Below are 25,564 nucleotides of genomic sequence, written 5' to 3'. Positions count from 1 at the left end.
TAAAAGGCGCACCTGCGTATAAGGCGCAGGGTCATTTTTTTGAAGAAAATTAAGGCTTTTGGGGGCACCTTATACACCGCAAAATACGGTATTTATTTTTCCTGATCATAATTGACAGCACTGTGAAGCACATTTTTTGTAATCACCTAATTCCAGTCATCCATACAGTCATAAACATTACACATAAACTTGGCCTCAAGGTGGGCTTTTGTTTATTTATTTACTTATTTGTTTGTTTGTTTATTTATTATATTTAAACAAACCTAAACGAACAATTCAAGTCTCAAGTCAACATAGCAATTCCTCTTAACTATGTTGTGGCTATCAGTAATCCTTTGATTCTTCAAGTATTGTCTCCAAAATATTCAAAATGGTAATACAAAGCACAAAGTATGCTTTTTTGTCATGAAGCAAATACGTAATGAACACAAAAAAACACCAATATAAAAAAAACATGGAAATGAAGTACTTTGTAAGTACTGATAAGCACCATAAAGGAAAATAAGTGATTTCAAGAATTTTTACAACGGCTTTCCAAGAGAAAGCCTTTCCAAAAAGTGCTCTCCCAGGAGGTGCTCGAAATCAGTCCAGATGATGTAAAGCCAGCCCATGTCCAGCCAAAGCGTGCCGTGTGCGGAATGTTCTTGGAAAGTGTCGATTGAGCCGGCAGCTCAAAATGACGTCGGTCTTTTGTCTGACCTGACGCTGCCCTGCGAAAGAAGGGCTGTGAACCAGCACAAATGTATTTAGTATCAATCATTAACGTATACCTAACACATCCCTGGCTCGCCAAGGTTCAGAGACATTTCATGTCCTGCGATACGCAGAATTCGATCGATAATGCACGTCTGTCTCAAAAAGTCTGCATTGCACAGCTTTGTGCCAATTGTGCAAATACGCATATTGCCCAATTAAATGATCACGCGCCCATATGGAAGTCCCACGAAGAAAAGAAAATGCACATCTACAATCCCGGTGATCGAGTCTTAAGCACCTGCTTGTTGTGGAGTACGTCGCTGTAGAAAAATCCAATTGAGCTTTCACATAAACTTGTGTGCTTTATGCCTACTTGTGATAAGGAGTGTCTTTTTGCTGCCTGCGGAGGGCGCAGATGGAGTAAGGCTTGGGTTGCAAGGTCATGCCCAATTTGGGCGCTACCGTGGGAACGCTTCCGGGGGGGAACTGAAGGTGGAACCTCTGGAGCAAAGTAGTGAAAAACAGAAACATCTCCATCCTGGCCAGTTGCTCACCGAGACAGTGACGCCTCCCTGCAACAAAAATGACCATATCAAGATACTGAATTTATACACACAAAGAAAATATACAACAAAAAAAAGCTGTCATTTGGGTAAAAGTGAATGGAAGTCGTCCGCTGAGTATTGGGAACCTAGCTCAAAAGCTACAGCTTTTGTTACAAAGCATCTACTGTCAATATTTACTGTACACAGAACAGTATTTATTAATTGATTTAAATAAGTGTAGTGCTCTAGATTTATCTTGTTTATCATGTTTATGTTTGTTACAGTAATTATAAGTGCCTTGCATGCTGGGTCCGAGAGGACCGTAATTTCATCTGTGCTGTATGTCATGCATATTAGCATATTTGACAATAAAGCTGACTTTGACTTTGACTTTGATCTTTACTTAAAGGACAACCCACGTATCGGACAAGTTGTGTCCATAATTTGTAAAATGTCTTCAAATGACTTCTACTGAGCGTATTTTAAAAAGATTCCACCGCATATAGCTATGTTTTATGTTTTAAGACTCGTGCTGAATATAACGGAAGTCCTGTTTTTGAGTTGGTGACAAGTCCGTACGTTACGTCATTGAAGGAACGCCCCTGACCGAAAAAAAGGACACATTGTAGCAGTCCTTCCATCACGTCAATGCATTTTGCTCTACTTTGGTCTGAAAACGTCGTGTAGGACCACAAAGAGGCAGAAGAGGGCGACAAAGCTCCATATAAGGAATTAATCAGCCTGTGGAAACGGGCTGATTAATTCCTCACACGGCTTTGTCGCCATGTACCTGCCTTTTTTGGTGCGACATTTCCCAGCCCTGATGCCTCAAAATGACACGGAATAAATTCTTTAATCGATTGCAAACATGTATGCTTTCTTCTTCAGAAATTTGAATCATATTCATAACTGGATGAGTAACAAGAAATCATTTTCTCAGACTCTGAAGCCATTGTTTTGATTCTAGAGCAAGACCTTCCGGTTTCAAATTGAAGTACTTTTTAGACACTTTAAGTCATTTTTATTGGTGTTTTGCATTTGACTAAAAATAACATACTGCGTGTTTTGGGTATTTTAGATGCTATAAAACGTTTTTCTGATGACAGTTCGGAAACAAAAAAGTGACGTTGGCTGTCCTTTATAGGACAACCGACGCCTCAGGACAAGTTGTGTCCATAATTTGTAAAATCACTTCAAATGACTTCTACTGAGCGTATTAAGATTCCACCTCATATAGCTATATTTAACGTTTTAAGACTCACGCTGAATATTCAGGAAGTCTTGTTTTTGAGTTGATGACGATCCTCACGTGACGTCACATTTGGAACGCCCCTGACCGAGAATGCGATACACATTGTTTGGTCTGAAAATTTCGTGTTGATCCGTGTTGATGGCGAAATTAGAAGGAAAACACATAAATAACGCGATGGTGAACAACAAAGACAACTATTTGATATTCGCTGACACAAATTCCCAGCAGACAAATCAGACCATTTCCAACGGAGCTTGGGCACCATCTTCTGCATTTTCTGGGATGCTACACATCCGTCCTGACGCCTCAAAATGACCCGGAAGAACTTCTTTAATCGATTGCAAACATTTATGCTTTCCTCTTCAGAACTTTTTGAATCATCTTCATAATTGGATGAGTAACAAGAAAGCATCTTCTCCGAATCTGAAGCCATTGTTTTTATTCTGGAGCAAGGCAAGACGTCTTGGCGTGACGTCACGAACTGGGGGTAGTTAGCAGCCGGCTGAGCCTCACCGTGGATTGCGCAATCACTATGCTAACTGTGCTGGCTTGCTCTATAGTGAGATTGCATTGCTGTCCCTCTGAATATCGCTATTAAAGTGTTCAAAAGCTTTTAGTATATGAACTAAATTTCTACAGTTTAGCTGGTGTATATAATGTACAGTCACTGTACATTATAAACACTGTACTACAGTGTTTATTTTATTTTATTTTTATCAAAACTGTGTGCGTAGGTGAGGCACACAGTTCTCCTGCCTCATGACAGGGGGCGCTGGTGATTAGAGATTATTCTTTCTCCTCGGCTGCAGAATAATAGAATTAGTGACAGCAAGCTACAGTAAACAGTTAGCAAGTTAAGTGCAACCATCCAGTAATTTTTTCGTGTTGCTTGGCCTTATTTTCAGAATGGTGGACTACATATCTAAATTGAAATACTTTTCTAAACTGGACTTTCAATCAAAGCAGGAGATAATAATTAAAGGAAGACCAATACCGGACTGTATAGCTCACAAACGGTGAGGGATGAATGTAAATCTCCCGGACAGCTTCTCATCTTTTTGGCCAAGAAGGATCTCATTGAAACTATTCGTGCAGCGACAAAGTTGCTCCACCTCATGCACACTGTTCCAGCTACTACAGCATCAATGGAGCGGTCATTCTCAGCACAAAAGACTGAAAACATACAGTTGGAACAGGACTATTCAAGGATGACTTTCTTCACTGGCAGTGATCTCCATTGAGACAGTGAGACTTGGACTTCATTTATAAGTAAAGGTAACACGATAATAAAGTTTTTTTAATTCTTTTTTTCTATGCTACAGTTTGTATACAGTATATAAAGAATGCTGACATGACATTTGAAACAAAACACGTTAACTGTTGCCAATGAAATGGTGAATAAGCTACTCTGTGGAGTTCATATATTTGGAAATCTGACTGTGATAACGTCAGTGCCTCACCAGCCATGAACCTCACCGCACGTCACTGTTTCGATGGTACAAAACGTTTTTCTGATGACAATTAGGCTACAAAAAATGGTGTCGGTTGTTCTTTAAATACTAAATATATGCCGCTGTTTGTTAAATAATGTGTTAACTGCCACCGTAAAGTGATTCTGCCTCAGTTTTTTGCTCCCAATTCAAAGCAAAACATGGGTACAATGACGGGTTGTATCTTGAAAAAGTTGCGACTCCGTACTCTTGTGTAAAGACAACATTTTGGATTTTGTACATTTTAGATTTTGTAAAGAACTTTAGTTACAGTAAACCCTGCACATTTGCAGTTTTTTTTTATTTACTTTTTTGCTTTTTAACCAAACCTCTGTCATTCGCACGACAGAAATGCCAATCACCACCTGATGTTAGTTGTCGAGCTTCATTGACACAAAATATACTACGTACTTTGCTGATCTTGTGGCATCTCGAAGCAAATAGTGGAAGGTTTATATACTAATGGATGATCTTTGTAGTAGAGCTAAATCTAGAGTGAATGAATGAGGGAATGAATATATATGAATAGCTAATACACACACACACATACTGTCAAAAAGTGTTTCACAATAACAATAATAATAACACATTTCATTTATAAGCGCCTGTCAAAACTCTCAAGGTCACTTGACTCTATTTATAATTTTAACTGGCTACAAGAATGCCAGGGGTTGCATTTTTTTCTGTTTGGTGAGTCAATATGTGTGTGACCGCGAGGTCGATGTGCAGTGGGCCCATAGACAATTTTTGTGGACACTTCTGGTTCTTCCTGTGTGAATGTCTTATGGCTTCTAATATGTTTGCGTTCTCACCAATAGGCTCTACAGAAACCTGATTGCTTAATGGACTCTAAAGTGTTAACTCACCGAGTGAGAACGGCAGGAAGGCTTCACGCCTCACGAAGTTACCATTGCTGTCCAGGAACCTCTGTGGTGAGAAGACGCCGGGATCCAACCAGTACTTCTCATCAAAGTGCACTGAATAGAGGTTGGTGATCACCATGGTGCCTTTGGGAATGGTGTAGCCATTGACGTGCGCCTCCTGGGAGGTGGCGCGGAAAATGCCGAGTGGGACGATGTTGCAGAAACGCAGAACCTCATGCAGGACGGCTTCCACGAAAGGCATCTTCTGTTTGTCTTCAAAAGAGGGCGCGCGCCCATTTGCCAGCACACTGTCAATCTCCCTGTGCACCCTTTCTGTAGAGCAGAACACACATTGTATGTGCGGAATATACAAATAATATCAGGTACATATATGAAATGGTTTGTTTCAACATATTTCTCAGCTCTTAGAACGTATGTTGTTTTGCAGGTGTTTCAACTTTACTAATTCTGGTGATATCTTGTCTTGGAAGTTTCATTCGCCCCCTGAAAATGCTGTAACTACTCATATAATGTCATGACTCAGTCAATCCAACTTTCAATTCACCAACTGCCAGATTGCTTATTATGACCTCTTTCTTCATGTTGTCCTTTGGGTAGGCAGGAATAAATATAAAAAAAATTGAAGCAAAACGACGTACTGAAACTAAATATCCGAAAGGAGCCACAATGAATTTGTCATGATAAACAAACTGTTCATTTTTTTACATGCAATTCAAATATAGTTAGACATAAATTCTATTCCTGTGTTTTCATGAATCACGATATAAAAATCTTTAACTTCTGAAAAAAAAATAGACAAAGCCCAGACTGATTTCTATTCATTCCAGGCGGGAAACTTGAATCTCAAGGCACCATGTATTACTGTGGAGTGACTTGGTGTCATCTTGGCCAAGAAACTATGTTGAAGTGAGTTTAGGAGATTATTTTTGGCAAAGGTAATAATTTGCCACAATTCTACACCCTTGTGTGTGTGGGGGGGTCAATTACTCAGGGATTCACTTTCAAATATCTGAGTTTCAATACAATGCAATACAAAACATATTGATTTTGATAGCACTGCTATATATATACAGTGAAGTCTCGTTATATCGATATCGGTTATATCGATACTATTTTTATGAACGCAACGAGAAACTTTACATGCCGCAGGATCGGATATATCGATAGTCCGGTTATATCGATATTTTTTTCCGACTCCTGAGAATATCGATCTAACGAGACTTTACTGTATATATATCAGCTGAAGCTGTAACAAAGCGATTAACATGGACAGCTATCATATACAGGAAATAAATTAGTCACAAAGATTGTAGAAAGCACCTGGGAATAAAACTTAAATAAAGTCTGATTCATGCTGAGTCAAATGCCAAAGAGTACAAGTGAGTTTTGAGACGGGTTTTAAAGATGGGCAGCGAGGGGTCTTGCCAAATGTTCAGTGGCAGGTCATTCCAGAGAGTGGGACCAGCAATGGAAAAGGCTCAATCGCCTTTGAGCCTCTGTTTAGTTTTTGGCACATCTAATAATGTCTGGTCAGCAGACCTGAGGTGTCGGGAAGGTGTGTAGGGTGGATGAACTCGGTGAGGTAAGGAGGACCGAGGCCATTTAAAGATTTGAAAACAAATACAATCTTGAAAAGAACTTTAAAATGTATATGGAGCCAGTGAAGGGATGCCAGAGTAGGAGTTATGTTCCCTCTTACAAGTACCAGTCAAGAGGCGAGCACCGGCATTCGGGACCAGTTGGAGACGCTTCATGGAGGACTGGTTGACTCCAAAGTAAATTACATTACACTAATCGAGCCGAGATGTGACAAAAGCATGACTTACTGTTTCAAGGTCCTCATGCGAATTTTTTTCTTCTATGTTTCTTCTAAATGTCCATTGCATATTGGTACACACTAACAACTGTTTTATTTTGTGCATGTTGAGCAGATTGGGTCTCAGTGACCTAAGGTTGGGGGTTAGTTAGAGTAATTTAACCCGGTGAATTTGGGCAACTGAAGATCTGAACCTGGTTCCAATTTCGGACATATAGTGATGTTGAAGTACATTTGTTGTCGTACTTCCTTTTGTCGCTATTTCTTCAAAAATATTGCGAATAAAATTGGCATTTTCCACCACAATTACTGTACACTGATAACCTGGTAATCCACTTCTTGGTAGCTTTAAATGATCAATAGATTTAATCTTTACAACTTGTTGGATCAAAATCTTGAACCGTTCTGGATAAATTTTCTCAACACAACGTGGTGCTTTAAAGAACTCAGCGTTGCCTCCGTACCTTTTAGACCTCATCTTCGGGTTGACTATTTGGGTTACTTTTGGCTAAGCTGTTTTATGATTGCTTGATAGCTGACCTTGTATATTGGGGTAGAGGGCCATGTAGAGCATCGCCCAGCGCAGAGTGTTTGTGGTGGTCTCGGTGCCGGCGATGATCAGCTCCCCCACCGAGTAGATGAGGTTCTCGTAGGAGAATGACGAATCGAGGTTTTTCGCATTCTGCTCCAACTCATCCAAATAGGCGTCAACATAGTGCCGCGGTATATTCGGCACCCGCCCTTGAGAAAACCTCTTGATGACTTGTAGCAGGAAGTCGTAGACCTCGGCGGCATTGCGGAAAAGCTTTTGGTGTTTCCCAAAGGGCACATACTCAATCCAAGGGAAGGCATTGTAGAGGAAGGCCCAGCTGCTCACTGCCAGCTCCACGTTTTCACTGAAGAGCTCGATCATGTGCTGGAAATTGCTGTCGTCGTAGGTGAAGCGCTGGCCGAAGATGATCAGATTGGTAATGTTGGAGACGGCGTTAGTCACTAGGTGTTTGGGGTTGAAGGCCTTGCCTTTGTGCTCATCAATGGCGTCCACAAAGAACATGCACTCCTCAGAGATCTTCCTCTCAAACAGTCTCTGACTGCTGCCAAAGTACCTGAATGAGTTGCATGCCAACTTGCGGTGCTCGATCCAACTTTTGCCATATTTGCAATTGAGAAGACCTTTGGAAGAACAACTCTCCATTAGTTGAATGTTTCATTTTGAGTCACTCACTTCATGTCTTTGTTACTTTTCTTTGTTCATGTTTCTCTTCCTCTTTCCACAGGTAGGCATTTGAAGAAGCTCACAACAGCAACACTTTTACCTCTGTGACAGCTCATTGAATTTAGCAATACAGTGGTTTGAATGTTGCTTTGAAAACTGTCTTAACCAAACCACATGTTACCACACAAAAGTGTATTAGCTATTGTTAACACCTAATGACATTGTATTTTCTTGTTGTATTCATTGATCGTCTCTTTAATTAGAGATACAAGGGATTTCATTGATAAATATAGGTACCACCGTTCTACTAGAATTAATACCCTAATCATCCAACATATTTTTGTGAGTGTAATTGGAAGAGTCTGCATAAAAATCCTTGTCTGAGCTGACATCTCTCACCGCTATGGTTCTTGACCTGTTGTCAGTTGGTCTTTGACAAATAACACTGAATATTTTTTCTTGTGAAATTCAAATGGAAAACATCACACTGTTCTTACCACCCATTTTCGTCATTTTCTTGAAGAGAGGTAAGGATGGCCGGTCGGCAAAAACCTCGCTCTGATGGTAAAGGCATTCCTTGACACAGTCGTATCCATTCAGCACCACAGTCAAGATGCCTCCAAGGTCCAGACTGAAAATCTGAAGGACACACGTGACCACATGAGCCTTTGTAAACTGGGTCAAGGGCCATCGAAAAGTAGGTCCCTCAATCAGGCCAAAGACATCTTGCTCTGGGACAAACATCCCCTTCACCTTTACTTTCTTCGGCATGAAATTGATAAGAGTTTAAGATTTCTGATCCATGTCTCTATTAGTAGTTGTATTAGATGTGTTATTTGTATCAGTTTTAGATGTAGTTTTACTTTTAACATTAGTATTGGTGTTTGTTTTGGTTTTACTTTTAAATTTAGTATTACTGTTAATATTAGTTTTAGTATAAAATTGAATTTGTACTACCAGTATTACATTTTTTTTTATTCATTTAATTTACTTAGTTTTCAATTTAGTATTAGTGTTAGTTTTGCTTTTAGTTTTAGTATTATTATCGATATTCGAAGTATCAATATTACATTCAATATTGACAGTTCCTAAAGTGTGCAAAACCTTTATCCCGATCTTCCAAGTTTTTCAAGTTAGGGCCGTCACTTGTTCGTTTACAGTGTTTTCTTAAAATGTATGTTGTTATGATTCAAAAACCTGAGTTGCATGCTAGATTTTGATATCCTGTAATTTGACTGAACTGAAAAATAAAGGAAAGAGGCAGTCACATTGTATATGCACTTTCAGCTGGGGAAAAAAACAGTTCAACATGCAAATGTAAAATGAAAATACTCACATAAATGGCACTCAGACTAGTCTTACATCAAAACAAATACTACAATATGTGTTTTCTGACTTTCTAAAACGTTCAAAGAAGTGGTTTACTTCTTTATATTCACTTGTTTTTTTTAATTTAGATTTTACAATACAGCGCCATTTTTCTTTAAAAGCATCGATATATATTTTCGACAGGATATGGAGTTGCAGCTGAGTTGGAGCCAATCCTTGCTGAAGCAAGTTGCAGACAGAATCGGTCCCAAGCTTCATTAGAGTGCAGAGTGACACTTCGGGCAAGAAGCATGAGTATCCTGAGAAACCCTTGCAAAAAGTAGACGAGCATGCACACGCCACATTGATCAGGGGATGTGCTCGTTCGTCACTTTTGTACTGTGTCGGTCTATTAAAAATATGCAACAAAAAAGTTTAGGGGGCAGTCAGGAACGGATTAAAAATTCAATTTATTTCATTGAGGAAGGTTGATTCAACGTTCAAGTAAAGTGAGTTTGAGCTCTGTCACTGAACAATGTAAACCAATAAGCCACAGGTGTCAAAGTCAAGGCCCAGGGGCCAAATCTGGCCCGCCACATCATTTTATTCGGCCCACAAAAGCAAATCAAGCATGTCAACTGCCATGATGCTTACTAAAGTCCGAACCAAAATTTCAAATTGTAATATGTAAACCACCATAACAGTCATTGTTCTTGACATCAGATTTGAAAACTACCCAGCCATGCATTTTCTGTACCTCTTATTCCTCATTAGGGTCTCGGGGGGGGGGGGGGGGGGGGGGGGGGGGGGGGGGGCTGGAGTCTATGCCAGCCTTCTTCGGGCACTAGGCGGGGGACACCCAGAATTGGTTGCCAGCCAATCACTGGTCACACGATTTGAAAACTAGTTATTCATTAATTTTTTTGTGTGTTCTGTATGTAACATGTGGAGGAGATGAAACATTCTCATGGTTTCCCCAAATTCATAAAGGTAACTACAATGTGGCCCGTGGCAAAACAATTAGTTTGACACTCCTGCCATAAGTTATGGAACCACTATTCTCAAATCATCTTTCTAAAAAGATATGGGAAGGCATTGGATGCACTGCAATGACTTTTTTTTTCTGCAATAGGCATGCAGGGATTCTAAACGCAGGTTTCGTAACGCTGCATGCATTGCTGTGCAGAAACAATGACCGTACCTGTCCGTGAACTTCACTCTGCTTCTTGAGGAAAACGTGCGGCTCGGTGACGAGAGACATAATGTTCCCAATGACAGGGATGGGAGAAGGCCCAGGAGGGAATCCCGGGGGTCTCCTCTGCTTGACGATCTGACGGAGGAGCAGCACGACGAGGAAGGCGAAGCTGACGCCGCACACAACCAACAGAACCTGCGCATTCGACATGTGAGTCAGAGACGGTGATTTAATTGAGACCATTTTGGTGTGTGCTGTGATCCGGTTCCGTGAACCGCTTGTCGTCCTCTGCCGACTTGGACTGCTCGACGAGGCTCTGGAGAACATAATGTCTCATCTTGCACGCTTTCCATCCCCCGCCTTCTGGGCCAAGATTGGCCAGAAAGTCAGCGGTGGTTACTGAACTTTGCTCTGGATCACTAATAGACATCTTTTTTCTTTCGGTCTTTCTTTTTTTGGGGGGAGGGTAGGGGGCGGGTTCGTGAATTGGCTCACGTCATCAACCTACGTCGTCGTTCTAATGCTAAGTCATAGAATTTAAATTCCAAACGGAGATTGGATACTTTATAATGTATACACTTTGTGGACATTTTTGTGTGGAGGTGTGCCGTGGGATTTTTAATGTTTTCTAATTTAAAATGTATACATTAACGAAACAAAGGTTGCGTGTGGATGGGAGAGAGAGTGAGAGAGAGAGATCACCAACGGCCGTTTTTCATGGGCAGATTTATTTATTTTTCTTCATTCGTTCGGTCGTTCATGTACAGTACTTTTTTAAATATTTAATTATTAAAATGTTTGTGCGTCGACTTCACAGTGCAGAGGTACCAGGTTTGAGTCTACCCGTGTGCTTGCTTGGGTTTTCTCCGGGTTTCCTCCCACATTCCAAAACATGCACTGCGCGGCAGTCTGATTGAACACTCCAAATTGACTCGAAGTGTGAGTTGTTCCTTTCTGCATACCCTGCGATTGGCTGGCTACCCTTGTATGTATTTGCAGGGCAGGCAGTCATCCACAAGGTAGAAAGAGAAATGATTGAAAATTATGTCACAAATGACATTGAGAACACCTAAACTAAAGATTGGTTGGTGAATGACTACATAGTTTTAATTTTGAGTTTTGTGGTTTTTTTTAGTCATGGATATATTGTAATTGTGTTCATACCTCGACATGAACATTCAAAATATTAATATTGAAATGTAAAATGATAGTTAACTATGTGAGATTGTCTCGATTGTGTATACTGCATATGATAGTTGTCCACGTTAAGCACTTTGTTACAGTTTCAGCTGTTGTTAAAGGACAACCGACGTCTCCGGACAAGTTGTGTCCATAATTTGTAAAATGGCTTCAAATGAATTCTACTGAGCATATTTTAATAAGATTCCGCCGCATATAGCTATATTTTACGTTTTAAGACTCGCGCTGAACATTCAGGAAGTCTTGTTGGTTGGTGACCAGTCCGTACGTGACATCACTAAAGGAACGCCCCTGACCGAAAAAAGACGCATTGTAGCGGTCCTTCCATCACGTCAATGTATATTGCTGTACAGTGAGACCTCAACTTACGAACACCTTATATTACAAACTTTTCATCTTACGAACGTCATATTTATAAAAGTTAAACCTTATAATAAGCACTATTTTCATAATAAACACCCACCACGGCTGGTCCATCAAGCACACGACCTTCGGATCTGGCGGAGTGATCTTCGGCGGAAGCACACGACCGAACAGCGCTCCAGCCGGCGGTACTTTCCACACCCCCTCTCATTGAATGCACACGTCGATCGCCAACTTGGAGCTTTTTGCTGATAATTTTACTATGGTGGGGCCGAAAAAAAAAAACCCCACCACAGGCTCGTGTTCAGCCCAAGACGACACAAAATAAAATCACCGTTGCTGAGAAGAAGGAGATAATTGAAAAACACGAACGAGGTGTGCGTTTGTGTGATTTAGTGGCTGAGCACGTCTATGCTAAGTCAACCATTGCTACCATTCTCTGGAACAGAAAAGCCATCAAAGGTGCGTCTGTTTCAAAAGGTGTTTCCGTGCTCTCAAAGCGACGGTCTTGGGCAATCGAAGAAGTTGAAAAACTTTTGTTAATTTGGATTAACGAAAAGCAGCTATCCGGCGACAGCGTGAGTAAAGCTATTTTATGCGAGAAACCACGGCTAATTCACGGCGATATCGCCATGGGCCAATCTGGAAGTTCGGCGCTTATTGAGGATTTTAAAGCCAGTAACGGATGGTTCGAGAACATCTGAGGAGGAGATGGCTGCAGCATCAAGTTAGCTCATAAAGGCAATGTTGGCAAAGTGGCATGATGTGCAGGCTTTTACCGAACAGTTCCATTCAGAAAAGACTGTGTCTATGACAATCATCAACATGAACAACAATGTGATGCCTCAGCTTCGTAAGACCTTACAAGTCTGAAAGCAACAGGTGTCAATTAAGAGGTTTTTAATCAGCAAAAATGATGAGGAGTCTCCAAAGAAAAAAGAAGAGAAGCCACACCAGAGGTTAAGTTACCAACAGTCCTTATGGAAGGTGACTCTCCTTCCATAAGCCATCAACGACCATCAAAAAGGTGAAAATAAAACTTTATTTTACAGCTCTTTATTTCTTTAATTACAGTACTCATGTAATGTGCCTCTTTCCAAACAGCAATTCCCTTTGACCTTTGACCTCCAACGCCATTCCATCAAGCCATCAACGACCATCACAAATGTAAATAAAGTGACTTTATGATACAATGCAGTGTATTTCTTTCATTACAATACAATAGCACATTTATTATACATAGAATAAGGTATGTTGTGTGCTGTTTTAAGGCTTATTTAGTCGAAAAGTATATTTTGTGGAAACCCGGGAACGGATTATTCCCAATTTCCTATGGGAAAAAAAAATTCAGATACACACTTTTCGCCACACACTCTGTATGGAAACCAATTAAGTTCGTAAGTTGAGGTCTCACTGTACTTGTTTGGTCTGGGGACCTCGTGTTGCACCCAAAAGCCGCCAGAAGAGGGCGTCCAAGCTCGATATAAGGAATTTATCAGCCTGTGGAAACAGAGGTGGCCACAGGAGGTGCCATTCTGTGCCTCTTTTTCAGTGAGACATTTCCCCTCAATGTTGCCTCAAATTGACACGGAATAAATTATTTAATCGACTGCAAACATGTATGCTTTCCTCTTCAGAACTATTTGAATCATATTCATAACTGAATGTGTAACAAGAAAGCATATTCTCCGAATCTGAAGCCATTGTTTTGATTCTCCAGAAACGCAAGACGTCTTGGCGTGATGTCACGAACTGGGGGCAGGACTTTCTGAAAATGCCCAATTCGCAGCTCAATTTTTTTGCAGATTTTTGACATTTTAAGTCATTTTTATTGGTGTTTTGCATTTGACTAAAATATCATACTGCATGTTTTGTGTATTTTAGATGCTATAAAACGTTTTTCTGATGTCAGTTAAGAAACAAAAAAAGTGACGTCGGTTGTCCTTTAAAGCACAATATAAATCAATATGTATGTATTGTAAAGAGCTGGCACTACAAATATGGCTATCACAATAATAATTCCAGTATTGTATGTCTATTGTGTCTGTGTAAGCTCTCAATCGTACAGGAGCGGCCCATCGATGAAAAGGTTTCTTCAGCCGTCATCTGTACTTCTTTGAAGGTGTCGGACGTTTCTTATCTAAGAAACTTCGTCAGCAAACTAAAGTCTTACTGGTAGTTTAGGCCCTATATATATATATATATATATATATATATATATATATATAATCTCATTTTCCGTACCGCTTATTCCTCATTAGGGTCGCGGGGGTTGCTGGAGCCTATCTCAGCTGTCTTCGGGCACGAGGCGGGGGACACCCTGAATTGGTTGCCAGCCAATCGCAGGGCACACAAAGACATACAACAGTCACTCTCACACTCACACCTAGGGACAATTTGGAGTGGTCAATCTGCCTGCCATGCATGTTTTTGGAGTGTGAGAGGAAACCGGAGGACCCGGAGAAAACCCACGCGGGTCCGGGGAGAACATGCAAACTCCACACAGGGAGGCCGGACCGGTACGCGAACCGGCGACCTCTGCACTGTGAAGCCGGTGTGCTAACCACTCAACTACCGGGCCGCCTATATATATATATATATATATATATATATATATATATATATATATATATATATATATATATAGTAAAGTCTCGTTATATCGATATTCTCGGGAGTCTGAAAAATATCGATATAACCAGGACTATCGATATATCCGACCCTGCGCGCATGTAATTTTCTCCTTGCGTTCATAGAAATAGTATCGTAATCAGCGGTACTATCGATATAACCGATATCGATATAACGAGACTTTACTGTATATATATATATATATATATATATATATATCCCTACTGTCCAGACATGGCGGTGACGGACTCTGCTATTGTGGTATTTTTTTAAGTCTTTTGCTGTGTTTAGATTCTTTTTTTGCAATTTAAACTTGGAAGAAGCTTGTATGATTTTTCGTGGTTTCTAGTTCTACAAAACACTTAGTCGATATGTACCAAAAGAATTTATACTTCATCCATAGAAATGTTTTACTTCAGTGGCTATGTCTTATTTATTTACTCTGTAACACGTTTAATATTCATTTGAATTGTTTAATTATATTCCTTTTTTTTGCACTGTTTTGCACAGACTGTGAAATAGTTATTTCAATTCATTTGTACACCAGTGTCCTTTATTTGACTTGAAAAAGGATTTATGTCACTTATGATACTTGAGCTGAAATGACAAAAACAAAGCAAAAGCATCACTCATTTTCTTTCTATTCATATTTAGAATGATGTTTGGCAGGAGCTATTGTAATTACTGACTCTGTGTTGGGATACATTTGAATTATCTTCTGCAGTGCAGCATAAACTGATGAATATGCAAAATCTGTGGGTATTGGCCGCACAGTACGCTGTGGCTAAATGGCATGCCAACAATATGGACCCCTTGGCATTATTTTACCATCTTTGTTACTGATTTATTGCTTTATTTTGTACATATACTGTATATGCTAGTTGCTCCATATTCGGCACCGAGTAAGCAGCAGTGGCTGTTTGAAAGTGCTCTATAAATATAGCTGAGTTGAGAACCGAGGATTGCCTCTACTTGTCCAGTATTGCTGGTTCAGCAAATCAACTTTGCCCCACTAAGTAAGTGGCTGCTGATCGTCGAAATGCAGGAGAGCAGTTCAGACCACATACTATTACATTTTAGGTCAAAGGTTAAGGTATGCACGACATTCCAAACTCTCCAAGCTGGTTGACTAAAACCATTTGGCACGTTTTGCACATTCAAAATTTTATACTTATGGTATAAGCGTACTGAGGCAGTTCATTGATGCTGAAGGAAGCGGATGTTGTTTATTTCTCATTGTTGTTGTTGTTTTTTAATGTAAGACACTTTTGATAAGAACACCTTTTAGAATCAGAATCAGAATCAGAATCATCTTTATTGCCAAGTATGTAGAACACACAAGGAATTGTTTCCGGTAGAACACGCTGCACTAGTATCGTTGTCAAAAAAAACCTGCTAAGTGGCACTTTTATTTGGCTTATCCCGATTACTCACTGCTCATTATTCCCAAAGCTGTTTATCCAGCTGTTTCTTCCCGTTGAGGCAGCTGGCATGATTTAGTTGGCCTCAAATGGCCTCCTGCAGACCTGTGCCAATGACTCAGCTTTGTTAGGGCTACCTAATGAGGACTTTCTTGCAAATCATGTGGTTTCTTCCTGCCAGACCCCCTCACTGGAAAATGGCAATCCGGGAAGCATCAAACACATCTGTCAAGTGTAATCAAATAAACGTGTTCCGACTGTACGCATGATCTTGTCAGTGCTCCAAATCATGCAAAAAGATGCAGGTTGGTGACACAAATTCCATATCTGCAGTGTAACATCGTGTGTATACATTTTATACCCACATTATCTCAGTTGTTTAATTTCACCTCTGCTCACTTGAGTTCCATTCACACAAAGCAAAAATACCACGAAAAGCCTGCTAAAACATCAGAGCTTTGTTGGGGGTTAATCTGAACTGTAAATGCTGTCAGGTGTGTGCTGACTGCTCATTTAACATGAGCCACATCACTAATTCTAAGCGGGTGTGTGCACTTGTAATCACATTGGCTGTTGTTTGTTTCTACTTCACTTCTCAAAAATATTTTTTCTTTCAATTGAATTGAACAGGTGGCCCGGCGGTTCAGTGGTTAGTGCGTCGACCTCACAGTGCAGAGGTCATGGATTCTATCTCCGGTTTCCCTGTGTGGAGTTTGTGTCTTCTCCCTGGGCCTGATTGGAATTTCTCCGGGAACTCCAGTTTCCTCTCACATTCCAAAAACATGCATGGCGGGCTGATTGAACAATCAAAATTGTCCCAAGGTGTGAGTGTGAGTGTGAGCGTGGATGGTTGTCCGTTTCTGATTGCCCTGCGATTGGCTGGCATTTTGACCAAATTGGCTGGCCTATTGCCCAAAGACACCTGGAATAGGCTCCAGCATCACTCGTCACCCTTGTGAGGATTAAGCGAATTGAAAAATGAATGAATGAATGAATTATATTATCAATTTAGGTTAAATTAATGAAGGCAAATGTTTAAAAACGATTAGTTTTTTTATACCACAAAAATAATGACATTTGTTATGTTATATAATGTTATGTTGTTATGTTATGTAATGTAATGTTGTTATATAATATGTTTACTTATCCATTGTATGTAGCAACTCATTAAAAAAATTAAGTACCAGTATGCTTTTTTAAATTTTACTGTTCATTCAAAGTTCACCTCAGCTGTGGCGACCCCTGAAAGGGAAAAGCCGAAATGAAAAGAATATTCACCTCAGTAATGTAATATTGACACAACAGTAACATAGCATGGTGTTGATTGAAATAAAAAAAAATTGCATCTTAAAATGATATGATTTTCTGGGGGTGAGAGAGGGTAATCAAAATCAGATTTAGAATAATCTTTATTGGCCAAGTATGTAGAACACACGAGGAATTTGTCTCCGGTGGAACACGCTGCACTAGTATCATCATAAAAAATACATGACAAAGAAGTATTGGGGACACTAATAAAGGCTATTCCAATTTATTAATGTAAGGTATTCTGATTCTGATTCTGAAGTTTTACCACTTAGGAACAACTGCGAGACAATGTCCAAAGCATCATGCTAACAGTGGTTCAAGTGAGTACAGAGTTGGAGCTACAATGATTATAACAATATGTTGTTCCACGGGTGTGTGCAAAATTGCAAAGAGGCACTATACAGTTCTATTGTGGTTACTGTTTAGAGAGTTAATGGCGACAGGGGAAGAAGCTGTTTCAGTGTCAGCTGGTTTTGGTTCGCATGGATTGGTAGCGCCTGCCTTAGGGTAGTAGCTGGAAAAGGTGGTGGGCAGGGTGCGGAGGGTCCACAGTAGGATTTTCCGTGCTCTTTTCGTGATTCTTGCAGTGTGCAAGTCCTCGAGAGTGGGTAAGGGCGGTGATGATTTTTTTCCCCGCCCTTCTAACTGTCTGTTGAAGTCAAATTTTGTCCATTTTTTTGTGGCGGCCCCGAACCCAACTGTGATGGAAGAACTCATAATTTATTCGATGACTGCCGTGTAGAAATGTCGGAGCACCTCCTGTGGCAGGCCATGCTTCTTCAGCAGCCTCAGGGATTACATCCTTTGTTGGGCCTTTCTCAGGATGGAGTTGGTGTTGACCTCGCACTTCATGTCTTGGGAGAAACTCGAAGGTCTCGACGGTTGACATGGGGCAGTTGGATTGTTGAGGGGCAGCTGTGGTGATGGATGTTTTGTGAAGTCCATTATCATCTCTCCTTTCTTGAGCGTGTTCAGCTCGAGATTGTGGGCAAGAGATACTTGTAAGATGTTTTTTTTTAAATATACAGGTATTTATTTCAGATATAAAATGTAAACATTTTCCCAAAATGTCAAACTACTGTATTTCAATGAACTTGGGCTATTGCTGATTGTCAAACACTCACGCAGTGGAATATACCTTCCCTCATTCACTGTGGAAATTGCTTGTTGCCTAATGAAATTTTCCCAATTACAATAAAGTTAAATCATTGATCACAATTAGTAGGCTTCAGTTCCCGTTTCCTTCCACTGTACATCTTTATATAATTATTTGCCATCTGGGTGGCTGGCATATAATTATTGCTAGTCCTAGAAATTCATGTTTCCAGAGCCTCCCTTTTGGGGCACCTGCTCACTAGAAAATATCGATAGTTCCTGTGAAAGTCTGAAATATTATTGTGAGTTGAGTATATTGTGAGCCATACCACGAACATAACATTTTCTGAATGGTAATCAATCACATGGCAGATATGAAAGTCAGCTTTCGGAACCACTGTCCTACATGCTAATATTTGATTCTCCTTTGCAATGCCGGCCTGTCAGAACACAACAAAACAAAAACAAAACAAATCCAAACAAAATAAAAGCAAATACAAATACGTAGACAACTAAATGCACAGAGTGATATCATGACAAGACACCCAACATCATTGTACATGCTGAAGGGAAGGTTTATGAGAGGTTAAAAATGGGTGTGGCAATTACTAATTCTGTAAACACTGGCCCCGGCGTTCCATAAAAAATATTTATTCACACAATTTTGATTTCTGCTGTTTTGAGATCCCCCTGACCCTTCAAAGACCAATGGTATGGTGTTCCTGTGGGAACGTGCAAATGTGGTTGTGAGCAGACAACTCACACTACTGAAATGCACTTATAAATGAAATTTATTATTATTATTATTATTATTAGTAGTAGTAGTAGTATTATTAGTATTATTATAATTATGTTTAAAATTTTACACAATTCCCACAATTCTCTTTGCTTTAAGGTTTTTAAACGTTAAGTTTTTTCACTGCTTATGACTTAATGATGGCTGACATGTGAGCACTGACATTACTGTTCCGGCTAGTCTGAGACCCCACTGAAGAAGGTGATCCAAGGTATCCAAGGGAATTAAAAAAATGCCAATGAATCACCACGATTTTAAGAGACCATTATTTTATGATCTTGTTTTAATGCTGAAGGGCAAAGGTTTCTTTTATTTAAATGCAAATAGGTGCTGAAAATGGAGCCACCTCCTCTTCACCCTAAGAAAACTCTGTGTTACAACCAATTAGAAATTATGCGGTCCTTGGCATCATTTCTAACATTAAAAATTCTATAGCTACATTTGAACTGACATGAAATGTTTCTGCGGGGGGTTTTATTTGTTTGTTGTTATTTTTTTTTTTACAGGTTTGCCACAATGCGATTGGCTGCCAGCGGACCATGATCAAGTGATCACAGAACCCTCGGGAACATGCATAAAAGCAAGTTCTGTGGGTGTGGACAGCACATCCTCTACTGAGCCGAGGCTTCTATCATCATTCGCCAATCCTGTATCGCTCTATGGTAAGTAGATACCAATCCATTTATCATTTGACAAGCGTTGTGATGAAATTGCCAGTAGCTGCAGTTTGAACAGTCAGTTTTATTGAGTAAATGTTGTTTGTGTAAAGCGTAGTAAAATGTAACTTAAACATGTCTTTGACCTCTTATTTGATTCACAGGCAATCATGATCACACTCAAGTTTGCGACTCTTCTGTTTGCTTGTGTACTGATCTTTTGTCAGTTGTACATCACTCAGGCATCTCCATCCAGGTAAAAGAAACACACACACACACACACACACACACACACACACACACACACACACACACACACACACACACACACACACACACACACACACACACACACACACACACACACACACACACACACACACACACACACACACACACACACACACACACACACACAAGTGACTGCATATATTCTAGGAAATACAAACTATCTTGCTGTGAATGAATTTCAGAGGTCGTGAAGACCCCAATGCTGATGGAGTCACTCTATCGAATGATGAAATTCAGAAGCTACTCAGAGCCATTAAAGAGTTTATACAGCTCGCTTCAGATGAGCAAGAGCGCCAAACAGCTGATGGAAGCAGGTAACTGATCACTCATATACACAATATCTATTTGTGTATCCGTCCTTCCGTATATCTATCTATCTATCTATCTATCTATCTATCTATCTATCTATCTATCTATCTATCTATCTATCTATCTATCTATCTATCTATCTATCTATCTATCTATCTATCTATCTATCTATCTATCTATCTATCTATCTATCTATCTATCTCTCTTTCTCTTTCTCTCTCTTTATCTATCTATCTATCTATCTATCTATCTATCTATCTATCTATCTATCTATCTATCTATCTATCTATCTATCTATCTATCTATCTATCTATCTATCTATCTATCTATCTATCTATCTATCTATCGATCTATCTATCTATCTATCTATCTATCGATCTCTTTCTCTCTCTATCTATCTATCTATCTATCTATCTATCTATCTATCTATCTATCTATCTATCTATCTATCTATCTATCTATCTATCTATCTATCTATCATTTCCCCTCCAATAGACTTAAAGTCTTTTGGGGGGGGAATGCATTACCTGAATCAAGTATGATCGTGATTGTGACCATACATGACATCATCATTTCCATTTTTTGGTCAATGTATTTTCTGTCAAATCAACTCATGCATGTTAGTGTAATGGAACCTCCGAAGTGTAACATTATGTGCTTTCTTGTTTGTTACTTTGCAGATTGTTGTCCATTCCAAACCATATTTTTGATCGTGTTTGATCATTCTTTTGTTAGATGGATGACAACAATTACAATCCTGCATGACATCACACATGTTGCGTTGTATTATAATTTAACTTTAAAGCCATATATTTCTTGGAACTTGCGCCATATTCAGTTTAATACCTGCAACAGGCCATTGTCACTGTGCGCTGTGTCTGCATGCGTGTGTCTCTAGCAGCCCAGATAGATCCAGGTCAAAGCGTTGCACCGGCCTAAGCACTTGCGTGCTGGGCAAACTGTCCCAGGATATATACAAACTCCAAACCTTTCCCAGCACTGATGTGGGAGCAGGCACACCTGGAAAGAAGAGACGTCTAGCTGAACAATTTGAATATAATTGAAATATTTCCATTGGACCTCTCTCTTCCTCTGTTGGCTTGCTTGTTCATCCATCTGTTTATGCACTTGTCTGTCTTCAGAGGAATGTCCGACATTTCATTTGTCATTGTTGATAGCTTGAGTCCGACACTACAAAGAATAATGACACTATTAACATTATTGTTCAAATATTCAACAGTTGATGAATATATTACATGACTTCTTATGATAACAATAAAATGTAACAACAGTTTTAATGTTCTAAAGTTGATTATTGGTTATTATAATTACTTTAAGATTGTTTTCAAATACAGTAGCGCTTTGCGATACCCAATAAAATTGGCTTTAAAAGAATTAAAAGAATATATGCCTTGAGTATTGTTAAAATGTTCACATTTTATGTGTTGCGCCAACAAGAAGAAGAAGAAGTCCAAGATGGCGCCCGAGTAGGCAGCCTCAGCAAGTGCTCTCATGAGCCTTGCTTTTTTTGGTTGTTTTTGTCTTGTTTTGTGTTTTCTTTTGTCACTTTGTGTTGTTGTGCGTCGTGTGGAATGGATACGGATTGTTTTTCAGCATTTTTGACCACGACATTCATCAAGGAGACTGTGCTGAGCGGTTGCGCCTTTTCGGCAGCATGAATATGCCAGTACTGTTTTTGAATGGGAGGAATGTCGGAGCCATTCGACTGCCATCGCTGGACACCAAAGGGGCCATTGTGCTTTTTTGCGCTTGTAATGGGCAGCAACTTCACAGCCCCGCTTTGTTCAGTGGAAAGGTCAGTGCTGTTGGACAGTCTGCGGCTGGATGGATGCATGGCTTGAGGAACCCGCGATAAGAAGGAGCGTCAGCGCAGAGCGCCGATGCGGATGTGGAACTGTTGCGGCTTGGAATTTAAACAGATTTATGTGGAACAGGAGATGTGAGACAAACTATTTTCGTCAATGGATGCTACAGCTGCGTGTTTGCTTTCAACATTTAGCTTGTAGTCGACGTGCACATTCCACCATGATGTCCCTGATCCACTGGTGGAAAGACGCTTTGATCCTCTCCTCTTTCATCTAGAACTGCTTCATGTCATCACAAAGAGGGTACAGCAAGTCCTGAAGAATTAATGTCTCTCTGTGTCTTTGTTTTGTCATATTGTCTCTATGCTGTCATATTATTTGTTATTTAGTTTTTTTTGTTCTTTTGACTTCAAGACGGCGCCCCGAGAGTGGCTGCCTTTCCAGCAGCTCATGTATTTTGTTTTTCTACTTTCATTCCTTTCATAACTTTGCTGCTGTGAAATGTAAATTTCTCCACTGTGAGACTAATAAAGGCAAATCCAATCCAATCCAATCCAATCCAACATTTGTATTCAACCATCCATTGATCAAAGCACCTGAGTGAAATATAAGGGCCAGTGTCCCAGATTAGATTGGATTAGATTAGATTAGATTAGATTCGGGAAGGGCTCAGAGTCAAACTGCATGTCTTCCACATAGAAAGGAGCCATATGAAGTGGCTCGGGCATCAGATTAGGATGCCTCTTGGATGCCTCCCTGGTGAAGTGTTACAAGCATGCCTCACTAACAGAAGACTCCAGGATACGCTGGAGAAACTATGTCACCCAGCTGGCCTGGGAATGCCTCGGGATCCGCCAGGAAGAGCTGGAAGAAGTGGTTGGTGAGAGGGAAATCTGGGCCTCCCTACTGCAGCTGCTGCCCCCTGACCCGATCTTGCAAAAGTGTCAGATAATGGATGGATGGATGAGATTTGATTTGATTTGATTTGATTTGATTTGATTTGATGCGATTCAATTCAATTCAATTCAATTCGATTAGATGAGCATTTATTTGTCTCACAGTGGATAAATTATAATACATTTCATTTATAAGCGCCTTTCAAGACTGTCCAGGACACTTTACAGTCACAGGCGTAACACAGCAGCAAGAAAAGCATTTAGTGTGGGCTGCAAGGGCAAATTATTTGACTTGATTTTATGTTTCAAGCAATTGCCTTGTCTTTTACGAACACTGAAATGTTAGATATTACAAGTATTCTTCATTACTTTTCCTCCCCCTTATAACAAATTGAGGAATAAATCAACATACAAGTATTTAATCACTTCCAATGTTTAAAATCAAACAATATGTTGGACATATGTGATACTGTAAATCAGTCATACATTTTCATTTCGGAATCACAGTAATAATGGCCGTCCGAGGGAAACCAAAAGTGCAATATGGCCCGTGACAAAAATGGGTTATAAAACCACCATTCTCCATACTGATTGCATCTCAATGGCATTTTCATTCTCTCATAGCATTAAGCATAGGTGACAATTCTCAAGGTAACGTGGTTTTGTTTACTTTTCCTGAATTCACAAAATGCAATTCTCTTTGTTTTGTTGTGTTTTGTTTTACAGTGAACTTCAACTAAGAGTCCTAGTTTGAAGCCTTACTTTTGATGAAATGTTCACTATTTTCTGAACTACTACTAACTTAATGCATAGAAAACCATATATGGGGTATTTAATTTTAATTGGGTAATGTGTCATAACCACCAGTTTGTAAGGGATAAGAAAAAAATGTGTGTAAAAAAAAATAGAATTTTACAATGGTAAATTCCATTAAGTACCGGATTTTCCGGTGTATAAGGCGCACCGAAAAGCCTTAATCTTCTTCAAAAGATTACATTGTACCTTATACGCAGGTGCGCCTTGTATGTGAATTAATATTGAGCCATAACAGGTCTTGCAAATACTGTCAGCAGCCACCGACTCAATTTCCTCCTGTAGAAGTAGAAGTAGTAGTGTGTAACCCCAGCCTCTAGTGTAGCTCCTTATAACCTGGTGTACCTTATATTTGGAAAAACTTTTATACAGCGTATTTACATATTAGGAAAAGATTTTTCAGTCATTGAAGATGCACCTTATATGTGGAAAAAGTTTAAAAAGACACCATTCATTGGGGGTGCCGGTGCCCCTTATAAATAAAATACGGTACATTCATGCAAATGTGCATTATAATCTTTGTAAATGCAGACTTTTAAATACAGCTCTTGTATTGGATCTCACTATCTGTGTCTGAACATAGCAGACATAGAATATGCTTATGACCCATGGAATTTGGTTGAATTCTAACAAATCGTTGTGATGATGGTGCTGTTATGGATGGTGCTGAAGTTTTTTTTTCATCTGGAATATTATGAAATGTCTTCCAAGCAACACAACAACACAGAAGAGGGGTTGCAACACCGCCACCTGCGTCACCCACCGCTTGGCAGACTTTTTGAGTCGTTCCGGTGGGTTGGGCCACCGCAACTTTGTGCCCACCAGTGTGGGGGCGCAAGCTTTTGGCAAACGGAGGCGACGCAGCCCTGAGTGAGCGCGGAGGTTTCAACAGGGTAGGAATGCCCGAGCTGGGGCTATAATTTTATCCATTGAAATTCTTTAACTCATCACACAAAATAGGCACATACAAGAAAATAAAACTCTTCTTTTCAGTATCGTAGGCATTCCAGTCACCGTGTATGAAGACATTTTATTCATGTACATGTATATGAGAGATTTTCAATGTGCTCTTTCCTGACCCCAATTCTATCAAAGCCAAGCTATCAAAGAAGGACAAAGAGGTATGTTTTAATGATTTTGTTTTCTTTACTTTTCTAGAATTGGAGCGCGGAGTCATCATGCCATCTCATTACACGTATGGTCTGGTGTCACCTGTTCTCAGACCGTTGCTGCTGTTCATTCTTAGCCTATAGTGAAACACAGATGTAAATAAAATGTTCAGAATGAGTATTCAAGATGGTGCATGGACCGTTTGTCCTGTAGCTGCCTGTAACTGCTGTCCTGACCCCGTCTAAGCGCGGTATTGTGTGTCATACTTGAAGTTTACCATAAAACCTTCAACTATACCGTGGCTGTCTGGTACTTTCAGATAATTCAAGGCCATCATATGTAATCACAGTGCACGCTGCAAATGCGATGGTAAAACCTGTGTTTATGACTGCATGTAATATAATCCCTGTAACAGTCGTGAGTTGAAAGTGGTAATAAATTGTATTT

At 39.9% G+C, this 25,564-nt stretch overlaps 2 protein-coding genes across 4 annotated transcripts; one reads left to right on the top strand and one right to left on the bottom strand.

The window, feature by feature from the left end:
- Positions 1-586: 586 nt before the first annotated feature.
- On the bottom strand, positions 587-10,782 carry cyp2r1 (cytochrome P450 family 2 subfamily R member 1). Its single transcript, XM_088992400.1, has 5 exons — positions 10,409-10,782; positions 8,397-8,538; positions 7,224-7,856; positions 4,850-5,179; positions 587-1,268 (listed from the first exon to the last, which is right to left on the bottom strand). Exons 1-5 carry the CDS (start codon positions 10,727-10,729, stop codon positions 1,066-1,068), a joined length of 1,629 nt encoding a protein of 542 aa, XP_088848526.1. The 5' UTR covers positions 10,730-10,782; the 3' UTR covers positions 587-1,065.
- On the top strand, positions 10,493-25,564 carry calca (calcitonin related polypeptide alpha). 3 transcript variants are annotated; one of them, XM_088992404.1, is made up of 5 exons: positions 10,493-10,612; positions 19,723-19,878; positions 20,037-20,128; positions 20,346-20,477; positions 21,374-22,512. In XM_088992404.1, exons 2-5 carry the CDS (start codon positions 19,876-19,878, stop codon positions 21,534-21,536), a joined length of 390 nt encoding a protein of 129 aa, XP_088848530.1. In that variant the 5' UTR covers positions 10,493-10,612; positions 19,723-19,875; the 3' UTR covers positions 21,537-22,512. The 3 variants fall into 3 exon arrangements, with proteins under 3 accessions (XP_088848530.1, XP_088848529.1, XP_088848528.1); XM_088992403.1 differs by having other exon boundaries at positions 21,371-22,512; XM_088992402.1 differs by lacking the exons at positions 10,493-10,612; positions 21,374-22,512 and adding exons at positions 24,719-24,900; positions 25,166-25,564 and having other exon boundaries at positions 19,814-19,878.

Source organism: Hippocampus bargibanti, linkage group LG03 (assembly GCF_051943395.1).
Source record: "Hippocampus bargibanti isolate YZ-2025 linkage group LG03, ASM5194339v1, whole genome shotgun sequence".
In the NCBI taxonomy this organism is placed as follows: Eukaryota; Metazoa; Chordata; class Actinopteri; order Syngnathiformes; family Syngnathidae; genus Hippocampus; species Hippocampus bargibanti.
The sequence above is the reverse complement of the archived record's forward strand: the minus strand, read 5'-3'. Positions and strand labels throughout refer to the sequence as shown.

Excerpts from the sequence above, each read along its gene's own strand:
- cyp2r1 (XM_088992400.1), bottom strand. The coding sequence starts at position 10,729 with ATGTTCTCCAGAGCCTCGTCGAGCAGTCCAAGTCGGCAGAGGACGACA. Across the intron at positions 5,180-7,223 it reads CCTCTACCCCAATATACAAG|AAAGGGTGCACAGGGAGATT; the intron begins GTCAGCTATCAA and ends TCTGCTCTACAG. Across the intron at positions 1,269-4,849 it reads CTTCCTGCCGTTCTCACTCG|GGAGGCGTCACTGTCTCGGT; the intron begins GTGAGTTAACAC and ends TTTTTGTTGCAG.
- calca (XM_088992403.1), top strand. Across the intron at positions 20,129-20,345 it reads ACTCAGGCATCTCCATCCAG|AGGTCGTGAAGACCCCAATG; the intron begins GTAAAAGAAACA and ends AATGAATTTCAG. Across the intron at positions 20,478-21,370 it reads CAAACAGCTGATGGAAGCAG|CAGCCCAGATAGATCCAGGT; the intron begins GTAACTGATCAC and ends GTGTGTCTCTAG.